A 23,003-nucleotide genomic window follows, 5' to 3' on the forward strand; every position below is an offset into this window, starting at 1 on the left:
TGGATTTCACCTCAAGAGAATACTCCCTGTGTCATTGTTGCTTGGTGAATCATTCTTCTGTGTTCATCATGGCTTTCCTTCTAGAAGGTTTTTCTTCGACTGCGCCAGTCATTCTAGTGAACAAGGGCTGTCACTAGATAACATAATGATAACATCTGACTTGTGCCAGCCATTTTAAATTGTCCTACTTGTGAACTGCTTCAAACAAACTATTTGACTGAAGTGACAATATTAATCAACCTAGACACTGCAAATCCACCTAGATGGGGCAGAGTTTAAACGTTGTTTTCTCATAAAGCAGGTTACTCTAGAGCAGTGGTTCTCAACCTTCCTAATGCCGCGACCCTTTAATACAGTTCCTCATGTTGTGGTGACCCCCAACCATAAAATTATTTTTGTTCTTCTCTACACAATCCATTGTCATGGGATGGTTTGCTAATGAAAATAATACATGACAATAGCTTTACTAATACAAAAGATGATACATGACATAGTTCAGTCAATACAGTTTCCTAAGACCATCGGAAATATGTGTTTTCCGATGGTCTTAGGCGACCCCTGTGAAAGGGTCATTCGACCCCCAAAGGGGTCCCGACCCACAGGTTGAGAACCACTGCTCTAGAGCAAAGGCTCATCACAATGAGGTAACTGCTAGATGGAGCTATTTAAAGTGACTTACATGCAGCAAAGACTGAACCAGGCTATCAGATTTAGTTAATGGCAAAGAGATGCCCTACTTTTCATTATCTATTGCTATGATATGAATATGTGAGAGATTGCAGGTCTCCTAAAGGAATATAGAAGCATTTTGCTTCTGTTAATGTGAAATTGTTCCCTTTTTAATAGATAAAAGCACCCACTGAAATATTTTTGTTGGATGCTGATTCTGTAAGATTAGTTTTATCATAATATATCATTTCAATTTATATTCATCTATTCCCATTGTACATTTGCTCTGAAGACATGTTTGACTTAAACAATATGTTTACAGATGACCATTCCAGAGTGATATTACAACCTGTTGAGGATGATCCTTCTTCAGACTACATTAATGCTAATTACATTGATGTAAGTAGATTGTATAGCTTGCTTCTTTCCTTTCCAGCTTCTCTCTGTGAAACTTTTTTTGCATGCAATTCCTACAAATTGAATGACAGCCTTTTTTTTAATTAAGAACAAAATGTACACTTTTCCTTGTTCTCCGTCCTAGTACTCACTGACATTGTTGTGCTTTCTTTCACATCTGACTTTGATTTGGGCTGTAGATTTGGCTGTACAGGGATGTAAGTACCACTATATGTGAATAACAGCATCCTGTTATGATTATTTAATATAGCAAACATTCTCAGTTGCGTTACTCTTCTAATTTATATTACTAGATATATGTGCATGCCTCATTTAATTAACCCCATTTATATATCTGGTCTTTTAAATGTTCTTTTGTGCTAATATTTTATGTTTGTACCTGTATTTTAAAAGTTAGCTTAGTCCTTTAGTGCAGTCATGAAAACCATTAGCTAAACCAGCTGAACTCTTGTTTAAGAAAAATCACTTTTTGCTTGAATATTACTTTCGTTTGCTTTGATTAGTAGCTTTTATTTTGCATTCCATTTTCATGTGAGAAGCTGGATAGTATGGTGTATAGTGTTGCTTCTGAAAAGAGACCTGCTTATTATATCGAAGCGGTACTTGGTGGGATTGTCTCCTTTTGTTAATGAGAGTTAGTCTGAATAATATTGCCTAATGTGCTGAACATTTACTTCCGTATTTATTACTCAAGTCGAAGGTGAATTGAATATCATATGGTGTATATAGTATATACACAAACAAATATATTTCAGAACATCATGTAAGTTTCTTGACTTCCACCATAGATTATTTGTAACCACATAATGGACATGTTTCTAAGAGGTGGGATCATCTATTATCTAAAATAAATTAAACTGTGTTAGAAGATTTTACTTAAACTAGATGAAATGAGGAGGGTAGGCAAATATAAAATACCTTAAATGACTATAAGTGGCATGATTTACTAGAATACTTTATAGTCAAATAAAGTATATATTTAAGGATTGGTTTTAGTGCAGTTTTAAAATGTGTGGCAATACACTAATCGATACCTTCATGTGTGCACTTGTAAAATACTTTTGCAGGCAAGTGTAGTTCATGATAGTTACATAGAATGGTGTTCCTCAGCATTTAAAATTGATCTACTGACAATTTTAATAATGTATTTCATACAAGTTCCTGATAATTAGAATAAATCACATATATTAGGTCACTGGCTTACTATACTTCTACCTGTTTATGACCAAGACCACAGCTTTAAATTGATATTTCTCAAAAACAAATAAACCGCTGATTCATTATTTGGGGGGTGTTCATTTTCATAACAGTAATTTCCGAACTCAAGCAGCAGAGTACACTGTGCTTTAAGGAGGAAAATTTTACAATCCTGCTTCCTCCAGAGGTATTTTTAAGAACGAGAATAATCCATAGAAATATTGAGGGTAAATATCAATGAAGATATCGTTTACAAGAGCTTAAGTCTAGCTTGTGAAGCTGATCCTTCAAATTTAGTAAGCACTACTAAATTACTTACTTTCTACAATCCTATGTGATACACGTGGCAAAATGTGGCACTTTGATTAAATAATTTCCATGGGAACTAATTATGTTTTTGTAGTTCATACTCTAATAAATTGAAGTTAATAGTGTTCAAAATCACTTTCAGAAATTGAGTCCTTCCCTGCATTTACAAATGGTATTGTGGAGAAAGTTAATTAGCAGTATATATATATACATGTGTGTGTGTGTGTGTATATACACATGTCTTTATGTAAAGTGCTATATATACACACCATTTGTTTTATTTCTAAAAAATCTTTATGTCATTGCACAAAGTGTTTATACAATATCGCATGTAGATTTTTAATCTGTGCACACATACACATTGTCCAGCTCTAACATTCAGCTATTCTGCTTATTATTTATGGCTCTAATATTTTTTGTGCATTCATAGCAAGTTAGTTTTTGCTAATGAAGTCTGACTGTTTCACAGCTTATTAAATGAAGCAAATGGAACTATTTACATTATAAAAAGTGGGGGGAAGCTTATAGTTTCACTGAACAAGCACAAATATTAAATGTTGGCAGTCACAGATGTCACACCTATTAGGAAGCACTGATCTAATGATATTCTTTATGGTAAACATTGTATTAGGTTATATGAAATTTTCATTCAAGACTAAGCACACTTACTCAGAAATAAAACCCATTATAATCAATTGGACTTCATTCCAATTCCAACATTGTACTTGGAAATTTGGAAAAATGATTAGAACATAAAAGCCTTGCTGGATCAGAACAGGTCCTATCAGGTCTACTATTCTATTTGCACAGTGGCCAATCATACATCTTTCAGAAGCCCACCAATAGAGCATGAGTGCAATAGCAGCCTCCCACATGCGTTTTCCCCAGTAACTAATATACACAGACATAGTGCCTGTGAAACTGGAGATAGCATACAGCTATCATAATTATTAGCCACTGATAGTCTTATTCTCCATGAATTTGTCTAAACCCTTTTTGAGGCCATCCAAGTTGGCAGCCATTATTATATCGTGCAGAAGCAAATTCCATAATTTAAGTATGTACTAAGCAACTGAGTATGGCTGACTTACATTAGCCTCTTCAGCTACCGCTAGCCTATTTTGAAAAAGATGCCTACAAATGTCTTTGGTATGCCTTCCTTTTCCTTATTGGATTCCACCTTTTAAGCTAACATTCAGTTGTAGAAATCAACTTATTTTGCTGTTTCAGGGATACCAGAGACCAAGTCACTACATTGCAACCCAAGGTAAGAATTTACTAGAGTATTTGCAGCATTGTAAAATTCTCATAAGTTATCTAGTTTTATAACTGAAGGATTGCTCCGGACCATGGTGGAGGGAGGGGTGTGGGAGACTGGTGATCTTTGCCAGGACTTAGACAAGGGGAGCATCTCTCTGTTGGTTTTGCTGGACCTTTCAGTGACATTTGATACCATCAGTCTTGGTAATCTCCTGGGACACTTGGTTGATGTGGGACTCAGAAGCACTGTGTTGCAGTAATTCCAGTCCTATATGACTGAGCGTTCCCAGAATATGGTTCTGGGAGACTGGTACTTATCCTCTTGGCTGTTGCCCTATGGGGCTCCTCAGGGATCTATTCTATCCTCCTATGCTGTTTAATGTATACATGAAGCCATTGGGAGAGGTCATCTGGAGTTTGGGGATGGGGTCTATCACTCTGCCGATGATATTCAGTTCTATCTCTCCTTTTCAACTGATTCTGTGGAAGCTATAGAAGCCCTGAATCAGTGCACTGAGGGCGAACAAACTGAGGCTCATTAAATAAATAATAATAATAATAATAATAATAATAATAATAATAATAATAACAATCTGGGATTGGAACTACAGCCTGTTGTAGATGGGGTAGAACTTCTTTTGAAAGACCATATATGTAAGGATCATATATTTGTATGTGTTTGTGTTTTAATCTTTATATTTGTATTTTACATCACCTCAAGTGCTCATTGAATGGAGGAGCAATCCAAAAAGATTCTAAATAAATAAATGCATCTGGCGCCTGTGTTAATATCCAGCACCTCTGCTGCTGGTCCAGTTGATCTGGCTGCCCCCTCTTCACCTGGATTAGAATCAGTGTCCAAGCTGCTGCTCAAAGCAGTGGCCATGACATACCGTATTTCTTCGATTGTAAGACGCCATCGATTGTAAGATGCACACTAATTTCAGTACCAACAACAACAACAAAAACCCTAAGACACACCCGCGATTCTAAGACACACCCCATTTTTAGGGATGTTTATATGGGAAAAAGTGTGTCTTAGAATCAAAGAAATAGGGTAATATGTGTGCAATTAGGGCTAGTGAAAGTACATGAAAGGGGGATTGAAATTTCAGGACAGAGAGGGGTGGCAAGCCCCTTCTGTAGTTGTATTGAATGTAGGCTCTAGAGTGGGGCAATGGACCCTTGGACTTCTTTTGTTTAATCTTCTATGGCTGGATTCAGCGAACTAGATAGTGGCTCATGGCCCAAAAGGGTGATACAAAAGAGAGGTAATAATGTGGCTGAAAAGCAGCAGTCTCAGCTTTATCTGAACTGTTTTTCTTGTTATAGCACAAATTCTTATTTGTCATAGCACAAATTCTTATTATGTGGGACATACTTAATCTAAGTTTATCATTTCAGAAAATATAAAGAAATATTCATTATCACTACAGCAATTTTTTTCTCAGCACGTCAAATAAGAAAGGCTTAAGGAGATTTCTATCTCTTCAGTGCTTAGCTGAACCAATGGAACATGTTTAAAATCACCAAAATCTGAAGCATCAATATTTTGAGTCATTTAACATCTCAAATTATATCTATAATTGTGCAAGCTATATAAAATTAAGTACTATTAAATTCTGTCAGTTAATTTTCATCTCCTAATATATCTGCAGTTAATGCCTGTTGTTAATTTGTCGACTACATTCCATTACAGTTACAAATAATAAAATGGACATGCAGCTACTTGATATGTTTAAAAAATTCCATTGCAGCATGTCAGTATAGATCTCTTTATTTGTTATTTATCCTGCAAAATTGGAATTCCATACCAGACAATCATATGCCTCCATAAAGTCCACCTATGGGACATGAGGGCAATAGCCTTCTCCCATTGATTTCCCCCAGCAATAGATACTCCTAGGGCAGTATCTAACTTGACACTAATGATAACACAAATTATCTTGCAGTAGCTCAGGGCTAGACAATCCTTTGGGGCCATGAGCACATGGGCAATTTGAGAAACTGTCCTGGGCACAAAGTGGCTGCCATCGGAGGTGTGGCAAAGGACAAGTAACCTGCCCCAAAGACTGAGTACAAGTCAGGGATGGGATCTGAGACCCAACACAAACAACTCCCTTGAACCACCTTTTTAGCACCAACAGAAACCTTTTTCACAGCAATCCCAGCTGCTGGTAAGAAAATTAGAGTAGGAAAGGTATTGCACCTTATTGAGCACCAAGAAAGGTGTCTGGGGGCACCATGTTGCCTAGTGTAAGTGACCTCTAGCATCTAGCAATGGGTTTTGCCAGAGATTTTCTGGCAAAACCCACTGCACCAACAAATGCTTGGTGCACTAGAGGTTGCTTATGCTAGAACAATTTATATTAGTGCTTGTTTCTAATTGGGTACTGCCCCTGAACCTGCAGATTATGTATAGCCATCATGATTGGTAGCCATTAATAACATTTCCCCCAATATTAATTTTTTCTATAAGAAGAGGATACTAATTAATTAATGCTATTGAAAATAGAAGCAGGTCTTATGAAGTAAAGGTACCAGAATCTGAAGTTTAAGGAGCCAGTGCAGATTAACCTCTCCATGATCATCTCCCTACATGGGAGTGGGGGAGCAAGATTGTTTAACACTTTAATAAATATTGACAGCAGGGGAGTAGGTCAAAGAGGCTTCTCAGTATCTATAGTAAAAGCAATGATAAGGTGACTTTCCATGTGCTAATGAACTCATATTAAAACTCTGCTAATTCTCAGATATTACCATTTTCTGGCATAAGGAAAATTGAAGAGTCTTAATACCTACTTTAATATTTTTTTTTAAAAAACTACTAATCTGGTTTAAATGAGATACTTCAACACTAATGATGCATAAGTTATTAATTTGCAGCAGTTTGGGGAAGGATTACTGGAGTCCTTCATACTTAAGGAAATAACTGACAGCTATTTCAGGGATCAGTGGCTTTGTACTTATTTTACATTTATTTAAGAGCATATTCTTTTCAGGTCCAGTCCATGAAACAGTGTATGATTTCTGGAGAATGATATGGCAAGAACAATCAGCATGCATCGTTATGGTTACCAATTTAGTTGAGGTTGGGCGGGTGAGTATCATCATAGAAAAAGTTGATAACTTTGGGAATGTATTAAAAATAATAATAATAATTAGCAAATAAAAATACTAGAAATGTAAAGTTAAGGGTTCAGTGCAGATGAATGACTCCCTTCATGGGAATCAGAGAGTAAATTTGCGGTGTTCTACCACTTCCACTTGTGTGTGTAACTTGTGGAATAGACTTGTATGTGCAAAATTCAGTGTGTGTATCCCAAATTGCATGATTGATTTATGTGGAATATCACATAAATATGACGTGATTTAGATTTTATTCTTCACATAGGCCTTATGCACACACATTGCACCTATGCAGTGAAGGGCCTAGACATGGGATGAATATGCCTAGAGGACAGAAAATGAAAGCACTATCTCATTCAAGTGTTGTTTTAATGAAGATCATTCAGTGCAGGCCACTTTCAATATGATCTGGGTGGTTTGCTAAAGCCTTTAAGAGTATGTCATTGTGCTGTACTGTAGTCTTTTCGAATGCTCTGAAGTTATTCCATATTACATTTTCTTGGTTTGGAGATATTTTAAAAATGTTGTTCATAGGTTAAGTGCTACAAGTATTGGCCTGATGACACTGAAGTTTATGGGGACTTCAAAGTTACTTGCGTGGAAGTGGAACCACTTGCAGAATATGTGGTCAGGACATTCACCCTTGAAAGGGTAAGTATCTCTAAAATTCTCTCTTTATTCAAAATGTGTTATGAGTTGTTAACACTTCTGTCAGTTGCAATCCCTCTCCCCCCTACAAATCTCAGAGATTGTCGACGACAACTGCATTTGTGACGTTCACATGCCCTCTGTGTGTTGTGTCAATTTAATCCATAAATCTTCAGAGCTGTAATCCTTAAGAACTGATTCAAGCTGTCCTCTGTACTAACATGCACACACATGTTACATTATATCCTTGACTTCTTGGGAAATTTTCATATGCTTGTTGTAATTTTATAATACATACAGCACTGGCTCAGTAAGTGTACAGTTTTCAAGGTATGATGAGAAAATAGTGCTGCATTCAATATTGTATTTGGTTTATGAAGGAAGCAGATAAAGATCAACTGACAGATTGTATTTATAGTCATGCATAAATTCCACTGTAGAAGTCCCATTTTAAGCAACAATTGTCATATTTTTGGCTTGGAATACTGACAAAAACGTTTATTGATTCTGGCAGTTGTTGTGCTTGCCTCAAAAGTCAATATTTTTATTTTAATGTGTCTCTCCCCCACCCTCCATATAACTCATCAAACAAAGAAAAAATATTAGTGGTTTTCTGTTTTGTTCTTCTATTTTGACAGAGGGGTTACAATGAAATCCGTGAAGTTAAACAGTTCCACTTTACTGGCTGGCCAGATCATGGAGTACCTTACAATGCAACAGGCCTTCTTTCATTTATACGCCGTGTAAAACTATCTAACCCTCCTAGTGCTGGGCCTATTGTTGTGCATTGCAGGTGTGTAGAGAAGAGGTAGATGCATTTCCTATAATTTCTCAATGTGAGCATGAACCGTAGTCTCTTGTGAAGTTGTCTTAGTGTGGCATTGTGTTTTTGGTCATATATCTTGAATTATTTTTCCAATAAGCAGTCTGATAGATTCACACTAACGATGCTATTATCCAGCGATCAGGCTTCCCTGAATGTCCTATTTAGTTAATTTCTATTGTATGTGTTATAAAATGAACTGGCCTGCTTTCAACTAGGTTAAGGTATGGTTTGTATCAGTGGTTCCTACCCTTGGTCCTCCACATCTTGTTGGACTACAACTTGCATCATCACTGAACATTGGCCATGCGTCCGGAGATGATGGGGGTTGTAGTCTAACATCATATAGGGGCAAATGGTTGGGGACCACTAGTTTAGATGTTTGGGGGGGGGGATAATCTATGTGGAATATCCCAACTATTTCTGGAAATGAAGATTATCTAGTTGCTATCCTCAGAACCAACTAAGTACAGATTTCATGCACAGCACTATTTATTTAATACTTATAAGAGCGGAGAATACTTCTGTTAGGAAATTCTTCTGTGCATGTTTATTTGAGATGACTGAGAACTACACAAGACACATCTATAATCCCCATGCTAATATATGTCACTTAATCAACTCTGAGATTACAAGTGGTAGTCACTGTATATACAGAGTTTTAATACTACTATAAAGAACAAGAAAGGAATTTTTAGAAATCTTAAAAACATTATCCCATAATGGCTTTGCCCTAGTGTAAGGCTACCACTGGATATGATCTTTAAGATTTTTAATTGATAATTGGTTGTGGGGCTGATTTTTTTTAATGCATTGAGAATACTCTGTAAATTGTTTTCTGATTCATTTAAGTGCTGGAGCTGGACGAACTGGCTGTTACATTGTAATTGACATAATGCTAGACATGGCAGAAAGAGAAGGTGTTGTGGACATCTACAATTGTGTCAAAGCATTACGTTCACGGCGCATCAACATGGTACAGACAGAGGTATTGTGCTTGATTATCTGCTGTTAATAATCAATTGTCCATTTCTCTTCTTGGATGCATTTAGTTAGGTTTCCTAGAAATAACACAGAATCTTGCTGGATTAGGACAATTCACTAAGCAAGAATGAGCAATTGGTGCAGTCCAGATGACTAAGGGGGTGGGCAGGGGAGAGAGACATGATAGAGATTCATAAAATGGCAGAGCTGAGTGAAAAGTTACTTGAGGGATCTTTCAACTGGAGTATGAAAGAAACTGCATTTCCTTGACTTTTCCCCCCTCAGCTGCCACAGCATGTTCATATATTTCGAGCAGCTGCAGCAAAATGGTTTCTCCTGCTTTTTCTTTGATTCTTCCTAGTTCCTTCCTCAGAAAGAGGAAAACAAGCTTTGGAAGAGCAGCTCCTTCTCTGGCCAAAGGATCTACCCCTAGTCATGATGTTCTTCATGGGAAGTGGGGGGGAGCAGCCGCCAAGTGGCCCTTGATGTTCTGGCCGATGGATGAGGTCAGGGTGGGCTGCCCTTCAGCTCTCCAGTTCCAAGTCCACTGTCAGGGTGTTCTTTCTGGCAGGGAGGAACGAAGCAAGCTCTCTACAGTGGCTCCGACACACCTGCTCTTTACACAGTGTCCCTTTCACTTACAGAATTCACTGACTCAAGATGTAGTCTCAGCCACTGACTTAGATGGTTTTAAAGGGGATTCAGATAAATTTATGGAGAATATGCAATGAGCATTAAGCTTCCAGAACATCCCCGTGTTGCACCTGAAAAAAGGGCCTTGATTCTTTGCATGTGCTGCAAATATGAATAGGGCCAATTCCCTGCTAGATGCTCATAAGAAGCTAGCTTGGCAACAGTCCAGTTTATACATTCAAAATGTTGTACAAGCAAACCTGGCATTATATTGAGCTAAAACTGGCCTTGGAATGGACAGATCTGTCTGTTTTGTTTTCAAGCTTAAGTTCAGTCTCCCCATTTCTGCAATTTTATACACAATTCCTCCTGAGACACATTTTTAATCATAGGAAGGTATTGTAAAATTTGGAGAAGTGCAAAAACAAGGATAATTGCATTCCATTTTGCGTGTTAGTTGAGAAGGTGCAAGTTAAGTCTGTTCATCTTAAATGAAAAGCAAACCAATTTTGCCTTATCCCTACTTCATGCCAGCATAAACTGCCAACAACATAAACAGTTGCACCAATTTTGTACAAGAGTTGTTCACTTTCTTCTCCTTTATGAAAAGTTTTATTTGCACTATTACATTTATTTCCCCAGCAACATATATGGCACTTGTATAACCCAAATGGTCAAGCTCCTAACATGAAGAGCTTACAGTCTAAGTAGGGGAAATGTCATATGTGAGCCAGGCTTATGTTTGCTTTCTAGATCTAGTGACATCTAGGTTTACCATATATCAAGGATAGGAAAGTGGCAAACAGTGAGGAATATGTCACATATAGCAGTTTATCTATGCATTCAAGAGTAGTGTTGGTCAAAACCTGCCCAGTTCAGTTTGGAATGGGCTCCCACCCACCCCAGTCTTTTAGGAGAATTCTTGAACAAAGCTTTGTTATTTTCCAAGAATTCTTGAAAGCTTTGAAAACCTCAAACTTCTCCATCATTGCCAGCCCTCTCACTTCTCTTCTTTCCCCACCCTTTTCAAAGGTTCCATGTTGTGTGGAAAGACCCAGATAAGGGGGCTTACAAAACTTGAGACCTCTCCCTAAATTTATATTTCTCTAACATGGAGTTTCAATGTATGGCTGAACCTTCCATTGCCAACGCTTCCTAGAGTTTATATCAATAGAAATAGCTTAGAATGAAGGAACTTAGAAGCAGCCTTAGTGGCTGTTTCTTTTCCCTATCCCACCCACCCCTAACACAAGATGCTTTGGAAAGGAGAGATGCCATTGACCTGGTTTACAAGATGGCATGCTGAGCACCATTTGCCTGATCAGCCACCCCAGAGCAGCTTTGTCATGTCATTTGAACCCAGCTGGCATTGTTTGTTGGAGGAGAAGCAACTATGAAATCAAACAGCAGCCCATGGGTTATTTGAGGGTTGTTTCCCCATCCAACAAGCCATGTTCGGACGACAAGACAAGCCACACCTGGCCAGGTGATAAGACAAATGGTGCCCAGCACCCGCTGTGGCTTCAACAAGCCATAGTGATGGTGCGAATCTGGCTTGTGTTGATCTGGGCCAAGATGAATTTTGGAAGGGGTTTAGTTTGGCTTCTAAATTCTAGAGTATTTTTGAACTGGAAGATTTTGTTTCCAAAATTCTTCTCTATCCCTTAATCATGAAGACCTTGAAATTTGCATTCTTAAAATCAAAGATATTTTTTTCAGGATTTTAAGCAGAACCCTTTGCTTTACATTCTCTCTGTTCTTGATATGTGGAGATATTCAAAGCAATTAATCCAGAGCTATTTTTAATGCTGTTTTCAAGTATCAAGAATGAAAGCAAATTGGCCTGTAAGGCAGAAACACTAAAACGGAAACATCCCTAAAACATTAAATACCTTCTTTAAGCAAATTACTGATACCTTTGCCATTGAGTATCGTTGGATTTAAAATTTGCCATTCTCAGGAAATCACGCTGATTAAATGAAATAGGCTGTATTTAAGGTGCTTACGCAGTATAAAAATGGATTGAGTTAAGCTGTATGGAATAAGATTCCTAGTGAGAAGGTATCTCAATTTTGTTTCTTTTTTAAAATATTGCTAGAATCTTCTTCTGTTCCTTCTTTGGCAGGAGCAGTATATATTTATTCATGATGCAATTCTGGAAGCCTGCTTATGTGGAGAAACTGCCATCCCTGTCTGTGAATTTAAAGCTGCATATTTTGACATGATAAGAATAGACTCTCAGACAAACTCTTCACATCTCAAAGATGAATTTCAGGTACTTTCAGTTGCTGGTAGCTCTTTTATATAGCAACATCTTCTTTGCTTCTGGCTATATATAATTTCTTCCAGGTTTTATATCAGATTCATAACCTTTGGCCAGCTTGTTGTGTTAAAGCCTAATGTGCCATCTAATTCTTTCATTATGTGCTTTGCAAAGTCATCTATAAATGTGGAATACCGTTGTCTGATTGTAATTGCCATTGACTTGCCAGATCATTTGAACATCAGTGACCTTTGGCCCACCAGAATTGATTTTGCATTTTAAATAAGTCTGAAACACCTAGCATGAATTTTTACACCATACTTTCCCATTTTCCCCTTTTGGGTGGGATGTAAATTGAGAACCAATTCAATATACACAGACTTTTTTTCATGCTCTGTCATGGCTAAACTGCAGGGCAACTTGAGTAGGATTTTTGTTTTTTGTTTTGCTTTCCTCCTGAATTCCACCATTCTCACCTTACAATGTTATTTAATGCCCAATTTTATTTCTGTAAGGAATAAAAAACATAACGAAGATTTCCTCTGCCCTTTAGACCCTGAATTCTGTGACTCCTCGGCTACAAGCTGAAGACTGCAGTATAGCATGCTTGCCAAGGAACCACGACAAAAACCGCTTTATGGATATGCTGCCACCTGACAGATGTTTGCCTTTCTTAATTACTATCGATGGCGAGAGCAGCAACTACATCAATGCTGCTCTTATGGACGTGAGAGACTATTTCCTTTGTTTATGTAACATGCCTTGAAAAGATGTATAATAATGTACAACTAAACTCTTGCTAGTAAAAGAATAAATTGTTCATCCGTAAAATAGTCTTTTAGAAAAAATAAAAATAAAAAGTGAGTAAAGTTGTATAAATGCCCACTAATTATTTGAAGCCAGTATTTCAAACTTTCAGTAGGTTATTGGAATTGAACATTCATGAAGGGAAATTCTAGGAGGACCTTTATGATTTGTATGTTAATTTGCAGTCAGCTCTAGGTATTTGTCTTTTACTAATTAGTGCAGTCCCAGGAGAAATAATAGATTAGTGAGCAGAACAGTAAAGAAATGATATTCCCCTTCAACATATTGCATAGCTACTGCCATCTGTGTATCCAAGTTGAGTTGTTTGTATGCAGACAAATGGGGAAGGGCTCAGTAGTAGAGAGCTTATGCTTTGCATACAAAAAGTCCTAGCTTCAATCCCTGGCATCTCCAGAAAAGGCTGGTAAAGACCCCTGTCTTAATTTCTGGGTTGTTTAACCCAACAAGGAGTTCTGGGGTTAGACATCCTGGGTTGTTGATGGAAGTTGGTTTAAAGCAGAAGCAATGAGCACACAGGGGGCAACAGGCTCGCCAATTTATGGGTTAAAGAATCCATGAATTGACACTATGTGCAAACCAGGGCCATAACTTCAAAAATCTACAATGCTTAGAGCCCAAAAGTGACCCTAAGTAAATTTGATTGGAAAGAATTTCTAACCTAAATAGAAAAACTGGTTTTCAAGAAGTTGTCTTCAGGTATATGAGATATTTTCTCTTATTTTAATATTCTTGTAAGGCACTGTGTATTTGTATATTGAATTTTAACTTTGCGATAGAATTTTTTTACTGTTAATATACTGTATTGAACAGAATGTTATTTGTTGTTGGTTGCTGTGGCTATGACCTGCACTTGGTTGCCTAATAAATATGATGATGATATTATAAAATTAGGAAGTTGGAATTACCATGAAGTGTTCTTCTAGTCAGAAGGGAGTGGAGCAAGACAACAAAGGATTAACTTGTCTCATACTGGGAAGGTGGGACCAAATAGAACCTAATTTTAAAAAGTAGAAAATGGCTAGAGGGACAGGTAAAGAAATCCTGATTAGCTATGACTTGGTAACTGCACAAATCTGAAAAATTGTAGTAGAGAACCCCCACTTCTTCCCAATCAATATAGAGTAACATCATACAGCAGGGGAGGGTATGACTGCTTCATGGTAACTTCAACTTTCTATTCCCAGTCAGCAGGAGAGTAGAGCAAACAATAAAGAGATGTCCAAAACGATGGTTATGGAAGGCATGCGATCTGAATGACTAAGCCTGAGGTCTCATGAAACTCTTTTCTCTAGTTTCCCCCCACAGTGTTAAAACAAATGTAGCTACAGAGCCATTCACTAGGGGAAACTTTGAACTCCTCATAGACTCACAAGGTATTTATGTGCAGAGCAGTTGGGCATGATCTCAAGGCCAAATGTTAAAAACACTCTACTTTTCTTTTTCTTTTTTTTGATAGGCCTATAAAGGCCTTAAAAATAATACTCCCAAGCAGTAACTCAGGACCAGTTGAGCTATTCTGCTCTTCTGTAAAAGGAAGAACCAAGGGATTGAGGGGAATCTTGTCTGGATGACTTAAACTTTGGCCCGGCCTTCAATTGTCAGGAAGAAAAGAATGAACCATTCATTGTCTGCTCCACTCTTCAGCTGAGCATGTTTTACCCTTAAAGGTGGACTAATTTTTTTTAAAAAAAAATGTTTCTATATCATTGCTATGATCTTCATAAAGATTATTTCTGATTACAATCCTCTTTTAATGTCTTTATGCAGAGCTACAGACAACCTGCTGCTTTCATCGTCACACAGCACCCACTGCCAAACACTGTGAAAGATTTCTGGAGATTAGTATATGACTATGGCTGTACATCTCTTGTGATGTTAAATGAAGTTGATTTAGCACAGGTAAGTTCTTAAGAGTTTTTGCAAACTTCATTAAAATGGATGCATTCTGTCACTGAGACACACTAGAAAAAGTTCAGCATAAGTAAACATTGGCTTGTTCAGCGCTTGCAGGTAAAGGAAGCCCTGGGTAAATCAAACCTGCAAAGATGGAGTAATATAATAACCTGTCTTCTTGAAACCTCTTGGTTAATACTTAATTATTATTATTATTATTTATTTATTTATATAGCACCATCAGTGTACATGGTGCTGTACAGATAACACAGTAAATAGCAAGACCCTGCCGCATAGGCTTACAATCTAATAAGTTGTAGTAAACAATAAAGAGGGAAGGAGAATGCAAACAGGCACAGGGAAGTGTAAACAGGCACCGGGTAGGGTGAAGCTAACAGTATAGAGTCAGAACAAACTCAATATTTGAAGGCTATAGGGAAAAGAAAAGTTTTTAGCTGAGTTTTAAAAGCAGTGATTGAGTTTGTAGTTCTGATGATTGGACTATGACCCTTTTCAAAAGCATGGTGATTAAGCATTTTGAGCTTAAACATTATAGCTTAGCATGTTGTGTAGTCCATGACTGTGTCATGGGAACAATTCCTAAACATGGTGGCTACATAACCATGGTTTAAACAACATCACTAACCATTTGCTGCAAAAAGGTTAGCGGCCTAACCATGGCTTAGTGTGTCGGCTGAACAGGCCCATAATTTAACTGTAGCAAATTGTACTGTATAGTGTCTTCCTTATGGTAATTCAATGTGATGTGTAATGGTAGTCATAATTTAATTACACCTTTTTAATATTATACAGGGCTGCCCGCAGTACTGGCCAGAAGAAGGGATGCTGAGATATGGTCCTATTCAGGTGGAATGCATGTCTTGCTCAATGGATTGTGATGTAATAAACAGAATTTTCAGAATATGCAATTTAACAAGGGTAAGGAATATGGTGATGGTTAACAGAAGAGTTCCAGATAATGTGCTGTTTTTAGGGACTGGACTTCACAATAAGTAAAGTGCTTGACAAAAACTAGCTAAAGGTTTTCAGAATAGGTTGGAAGAGTCACAGGTTTGGATCCGGGCCTAGACATACTTAGAGCAGACTCTTTGATCTACCCCAAACTTCTTTTCAGTGCACTATATTCTAGAGAACTTTTGCTAATGTGACACCAGATGTGTTGAACTACAAATCCTATCATCCTTGACCATTTGCTATACTGGCTGGGACTGATGGGAATTGTAGTCTAAACATCTGTAAGGCTCCAGGTTAGGGAAGGTTGGTCTAAAGGTAATGAGAAGTTTTATATGTTTTGCCAAAAGAAAACTTACAAAAAATAATGAATGTAAACAGTAAACCTGTTAGTATTCATAATATTGATGTGAAGCCTTGTGTGATGTTTTCAGAGGTGGGACCTCTTTTGCCTTATGGTGGCAGGAGAAGCATTCTCATACTGTTTTAAGTATTTATGAAACAAAAACACTCTTGTTGTTTGCTATAGCTTTGCTTGCACCACTACTATGCCAAGGTTTACTCTTACGTACACCCTATTTCTAGTACTTTGTGCAATTAAGCAAAGTAATATAAAAAGCTTTCATTTCTTTTACAACTTGTATTTTCAAAATTTTCTCAATCTATTCCCAAACCACCAATTTCTAATGCAGATTCTCAAGTCCTTGTGTTAGTTTTCTTTTAATGTTGCCATACCCCAAATTGCCAAAATAAATAATTCATTAGAAGCACAAAATAGCTATTGTACTTCCATTCTGTCCCCTATTTTTATTATCTTTGCTTGCTGTATGTTACTTGATATGATACAAAATGGGTAAAGTTTACTGTATTCATATGATGTCATTGGTAACATCATTAAGCTCATTATTTTTATTTAGATATGGGAGTTTATGAGGGTTAGTTTATATCTTCAGCTACTGCTTTAATATAACTGGGTAACTCTACATGTCAGGTAAACTGCGTAGCACTACCAGACATGTTCAAGTTAACCATTTAAATTAAATTGTAGTCCAAAATGCCACCTTGGGTGGCATCCAAACGTGCCTTATGAAAGCAGAAAAGCACTTCTGCAAGGCAGCCCCACCCACCCTGCTGCCTTTCTGGGAATCCTTAAAATTGTACTGAATGTTGCCCAATCCTCAGAAGACAGTATTCAGGATGATGCAGAAAAGAGGAAGGGGCAGGGAAGCCCTGTTCCATCATCTGAGTTCCACTACATAAAATTAATCCATGGCAAGGATCCCAACCTTTTGGGGTGGTGGGCACATTTGTCAATAGCCTACGTCACAGATTTGCATTAAATTTTTATATGCTAATTCCCCCTATAAAGACCCAAATTACAGAAACTATTACTATAATGTAAACAGAAATATGCAGCATCTGACCACAGTGGGGAAGACCGTGACCTGTGTACCTGCTCAATCTGCTGTCCCGGTGCTAACTGTTGATGGGAAACTTCAAGGTCCCTTTTCTCCCTTCTTATGGTGGACAGCCATTCAAATTAATAGAAAGCTTTGCTAATGTAAGGACTACTACCCTTCCCTTTATTTCTGTTCTCTTGCAGAAGTGGGTTCCAGGGAACCAATGGTCAGTTAATTCTAGAATCAGTACCAAATAGATGTTGGCGTTTATATTTCCCAAGAGTAAGCAATCTCGCTACTCTGTAGACTTGGTGAAACCTGAGACAGTTTCATCAAGCACAGCCTAAACTGCTTAAGTCTGCAGAACACCTCTTCCACCCCAATTTTTCTTAACGCTATTGCAATTTGCAGAGTAGAAAACTGTTATCATGCAACATCCTGCCTCCCCCCCCATACACACACACAAACACTTTGCTTTTGCTTTTTAATAGACATCCAGTCTATTTCAGAGTTTTGATGAACATGGAAACTTGCTTACCTTGTAACTTTTAAATGGTTCTTAACCTATTATTCTGCTGTGACTTTAGGATTTTCTATCATGGACCAATACGATTATTTGCAGTGTTTAACACGATATTGTTTATTTTTTTTATCAGCCTCAGGAAGGCTATCTGATGGTACAGCAATTCCAGTATCTGGGATGGGCATCTCACAGGGATGTGCCAGGCTCCAAACGATCATTCTTGAAATTAATTCTTCAGGTTGAAAAGTGGCAGGAAGAATGTGAAGAAGGGGAAGGGAGAACTATAATTCACTGCTTGTAAGTGTGATTTAGCATTCTGTCCTCACAACTAATTATGTCGATACTGTGAATTGGATTTCATGTAGAGAAATGTTCTAGGTATGTCTCATTAAAGGAATGGTAGACTATTCTCTTACTTACCCAACCAAAGACTATTTAGCGTGGCCTTCTTTAAAAAGTTATTCTAGATACAATGATCATCAGGGGTTCTACAACTAAATGCTAACAGAAAGTGGTCGAAACATGAATGTGAGACTTTTGGATTCTCACTTTATATTTTGTACTTGGGTATGCATACTGGCACAAATTGCAGGTATGCATGTTCAAGAATAAAGGCCTGCCTGTGTATTAAGATTTGCCTTGGAGACTCTTCTCCATGTACCATTACCACTGGACATGAAGCATATGGTGACCCAGGACCTTCTTCTCCCTGATGGTGCCCCATCTGTAGAATTCTCTCTCCAGGATGATTTGCCTACTGCAGAACTTGTTATCCTTTCAGTGCCAGCTGGACACCTGTTAAATTTCCTAGGCCTTTTAGAACTGTTGATTTTAAGTTTGCTTTTATTCGTTTGTGGTCTGGCTCTAATAATTTATTATAGCTTGTGATTGTTGATTTTTATGGTATAAGATGTCTTTAATTTTCTGTTGTGAGCTGCTCTGGGAGTCTGATTGCAGAAAGGGGTATTAAATGTCTAAAATAAATAAGCTTAGCAAGAGGTCTTCTTGCCAAAAAAAAAAAAAAAAAGACAGAAAGGGAAGTGTGAACTCCTCAAAATTCAAAAGGGGTAATCCAACAATGATAGAAAAAAACCAATTCCAGTGTGAGATATTGTATGTTTAAATATGCATGTTAGATGTAAGTGCCACAATAACTGAATGTCTGTCTGGGAAAATTTACGTGTATCTCGGAAATCCCATGAAGCAAGTGACTCAGTTCTAACTAAATACATATTGTTAAACCAGCTGTTTAGCTGTAGGTAGGTAGCTCTCATAGGGCAGGATAGACAAACTGGTGCCTTCCAGATGTTTTGGACTACAATTCCCATAATACAACTCACATTGGTCATGTTGGCTCAGGCTTATGAGGATTATAGTCCAGAACCTCAGTATGCCACCAGATTGTTTATTGGTCATAGGGTAAAGGCTCTTCATTATCAGATATTAAAGGAGATCATAGAATCATAGAATAGCAGAGTTGGAAGGGGCCTACAAGGCATCGAGTCCAACCCCCTGCTCAATGCAGGAATCCACCCTAAAGCATCCCTGACAGATGATTGTGAGCAGACTTCTGCTGGGCCCCATGATCTTGCTAACTGCCAACAAGTGGCAAATCTCCCATTGTTGTTGTTGTTGTTGTTTTGGCAAGGTGCTCAAGTGGATAGTGACTGCACAGCTCTAGGCATTGCAACAACTTGACCCATTTCAATGTGACTTCTGGTCCAAGTTTGGGACAAAAATGGCTTTGGTGGCTCTGGTAGATGATCTACACCACAAGAGAAACAGGGGAGCACATACCTTTGGTTTTCATGGACCTCTCAGCAGTGTTTGATACCGTAAACTATAGTATCCTTCTGTCCAGGATAGGGAGTGAAAGTACTGTCCTTCAATGGTTCCACACCTGTCTTGTTGCTCAGTAGATGAGGTTCAGGAAACAACCATTTGGTCCAGGGCATGTGTGCTATGGCATTTTACTTGGCTGCTTTTTCTCCAATGCTGCTTATTGACATGAAACTGATAAGGTTTTGGAGCTGGGTGCTATCAATATGTGGAGGACACCCATTTCTCTCTCTCCAAATGCCATACAATAAAACTATCCAACCATACTGTGTACAGTTCTGGTCACCACACCTAAAAGAAGATATTATAGAACTGGAAAAAGTGCAGAAAACGGCAAATAAATTGATTAAGGGGCTGGAGCATCTCCCCTATGAGAAGGAGGCTAAGGGAAGACATGATAGAGGTATACAAAATTATGCATGGTGTGAATGTGGATAGGGAGACATTTTTCTTTCTCTCTCAAAATACTAGAACCTGGGGTCATCCCATGAAGCTGATTGGTGGGAGATTCAGGACAAATAAAAGGAAGTACTTCTTCACACAGCACATGGTTAAATTATGGAATGCCCTACCCCAAGATGTAGTGGCCACCAATTTGGATGGCTTTAAAAAGGGGGTTGGATAAATTCCTGGAGAAGGCTATTAATGGCTACTAGCCTTGATGGTTATCTGCTACCTCCAGTACCTGAGGCAGTAAGCCTATGTGCACCAGTTGCTGAGGAACATGGGTGGGAGGATGGTGTTGCACCATGTCCTGCTTTGCCGGTCCCTGGTCAGCAGCTGGTTGGCAACTGTGTGAACAATGTGCTGGACTAGATGGACCCTCGGTCTGATCCAGCATGACACTTCTTATGTTCTTATGTAATATGTGGATGACACCCAATTCTCTCTCTCCAAATGCCACACAGCCCTTACCCATGTTCTGAACAGGAAGAGGATGTATGAGTGTGAACAAACTGAAGTTCAGTCAAGACAAAACAAAGGAGCTGTTAACGGGTTATAAAGAAAAAAATAGGAAAGGAAAGGAACCTCTCGTGCAAGCACTTGAGTCATTACTGACTCCTAGAGGGACGCCTGCTTTCGCTGACGTTTTCTTGGCAGACTTTATAGCAGGGTGGTTTGTCATTGCCTTCCCCAGTCATGGCTATCTTTCCCCCAGCTGGCTGGGTACTCATTTTACTGACCTCAGAAGGATGGAAGGCTGAGTCGACCTGAGCCAAAACAAACAGAAGAGACAACCTGTAAATTGCACTGAAAATATTGTTTTATTAATAAAGCCCAGTGCATTTTGAGAACTTTCCTCTTCAAGGGCCCTGTCTTCTATGTTCTAAATAAGAGAATACTCAAATACGTTAAGCTTTGTTAATAATTCATTTTCAGTATATCTTAAGAGGTCAGCCCTCCAATTGTTCCTAATGGGTTATCAAGCCAAGGAAGTGATATTAAGTTTGCTTTTGTTATATATTTTCTTACTTTGTGTATGGATTTTGTAAGTTATATGATACTATATTTTTGTGTATCTTCAAAATACAAATGTATACCATGTATTTCATATTTTAACTGAATCCTTCGTTGTTGCAGAGGAGTTTGTGTGATTTTATTTTATAAATAAACTATGATAATGTTGGCAAAACTTTTTTTATTTTAAAAAAGTTGTTCTTTTTGTGCTCAGGAATGGCGGTGGACGAAGTGGAATGTTCTGTGCCATTGGCATAGTAGTGGAAATGCTTAAAAGGCAAAACGTTATCGATGTTTTCCATGCGGTAAAAACTTTACGGAACAGTAAGCCAAACATGGTAGAAACACCGGTAAGTTCATGGACTTGTAATGTTACTTTGTGCAAGTAGCCAAAGAAGGTAAAAAGTACAATTCTTAAGAAAAAAATGCATATAAATGGAAACATTCTTCCATGGTTACAGGTAACACAAACTGTGACAAGTTAATGATGAACAACGGTATTAAAATAATGACAATATCTATATCTGTCTATCTATATATATTAATACCCAGTTATAATCCCATATTTTCATTCACTGAATGCCTGCCCAAATGCAAAGTTTTTTGTTGAAAGATACCTGTAAGATGGTGGTTCCATAGTACTCATTAAAAACACTTCTCTCTGTTTCACTTCCTGTTCCACTTTTATTCATGTTGCATAGTTTCAGTAAGTTACTCTTGACTATTATAATCTCTATGATCCACAGATGACATTATAAGTGTGAAAAGAAGGTGAGTCTTAGGCAGTGTACCAGTTTACAGAGAGCAACAGGACGTTGTCTCTACCAATATTTTCATATCTGGTTGAGGCTAATCTCTGCCAATGTTTTCATAGTTGCTTAGGCTAATAGAATTCCCAGGCAGAAATTCTGTCTTTCCAGGAAACATGGTTGCTGCACAGCCTGAGTGTTTCTGGTATTTATCACTACTTTCTAAAGCCAGCTGTAGGCAGTTCTGCGGAGCTAAAAGATTTCTCTTCCAGTTAGCCTGCCACTTACCTGTGCCTCCTAATGGCTGACTATGGGCCAAATTTGACCCATAGACTATGAGCTTCTCACTTTGCTCCATGGAATGTAGAGTCCAGATTTCATAAAAACTTAATAGCTTTTGTTTCTCAGGCTCTAGAACAAACCCATTCTTAACAGTCTTAAAGAAAAACAATGCTTGTTTCTTAATTTTTACTGAGAAACTTTTGATTACCATTAAAAGCACTGAAATTAAAGAAGCTTGATTTGATCTTTAGAAAGTTTATTAGGGTCATTTTAACAGAAAAGAAAACAAAGTTGGATATAGGTTTGTGTTTTTTCTCTTTCGATCCTCTTAGCCAACCCCACTCACACAGCTCCCCACCTCCGAAATTATGGTGGGAATTACAAACTGCTTGAACCTTCTGCACTTTAGAGTAAGAAAAGCAGCCATCCAGCAAAGGGGTTAACAGAGTTTCCTGCAAACCCTGCAAACCTGACCTTTGCTGGATGGGGTGGCTTATTTCCTTCCTCGACATTTCAGAATACACAATGGTAGAAGGGAGCTGGAAGACTGGACAGAGTAAGAAGCAGAGTCAGCGTAGGAGTGAGTAACCGTGCTTGGGAAAAAGAAAGCTGGGCACAGTAAACTTAGGCAGGGGTAGAGAACCTTGGCTGGCCTGATGATGTTGGACTTCAGCCCCAGCCATAAAAGCCACTGGTCAGGTATGATGGAATTTGTAGTCTAGCATCA

The 23,003-nt window shown here is 38.1% G+C and overlaps 1 protein-coding gene across 4 annotated transcripts in view; it reads left to right on the forward strand.

Annotated features, from left to right (window-relative positions):
- The window catches only part of PTPRK (protein tyrosine phosphatase receptor type K), a 389,066-nt gene that overhangs the window by 363,136 nt on the left and 2,927 nt on the right, over nt 1–23,003 (forward strand). For 2 of the 4 annotated variants that reach the window (XM_063124697.1, XM_063124698.1), the window contains exons 18-29: nt 992–1,068; nt 3,823–3,859; nt 6,855–6,952; nt 7,516–7,632; nt 8,268–8,422; nt 9,305–9,440; nt 12,195–12,344; nt 12,886–13,059; nt 14,928–15,059; nt 15,867–15,992; nt 18,082–18,245; nt 21,460–21,595. In XM_063124697.1, the coding sequence (XP_062980767.1) occupies nt 992–1,068; nt 3,823–3,859; nt 6,855–6,952; nt 7,516–7,632; nt 8,268–8,422; nt 9,305–9,440; nt 12,195–12,344; nt 12,886–13,059; nt 14,928–15,059; nt 15,867–15,992; nt 18,082–18,245; nt 21,460–21,595 (1,502 nt within the window). Of the gene's footprint in view, nt 1–991; nt 1,069–1,265; nt 1,284–3,822; nt 3,860–6,854; nt 6,953–7,515; nt 7,633–8,267; nt 8,438–9,304; nt 9,441–12,194; nt 12,345–12,885; nt 13,060–14,927; nt 15,060–15,866; nt 15,993–18,081; nt 18,246–21,459; nt 21,596–23,003 lie in introns of all 4 variants that reach the window. The other 2 variants (XM_063124699.1, XM_063124696.1) reach the window with 2 other exon arrangements.

This window comes from Elgaria multicarinata, chromosome 4 (genome assembly GCF_023053635.1).
Source record: "Elgaria multicarinata webbii isolate HBS135686 ecotype San Diego chromosome 4, rElgMul1.1.pri, whole genome shotgun sequence".
In the NCBI taxonomy this organism is placed as follows: Eukaryota; Metazoa; Chordata; class Lepidosauria; order Squamata; family Anguidae; genus Elgaria; species Elgaria multicarinata.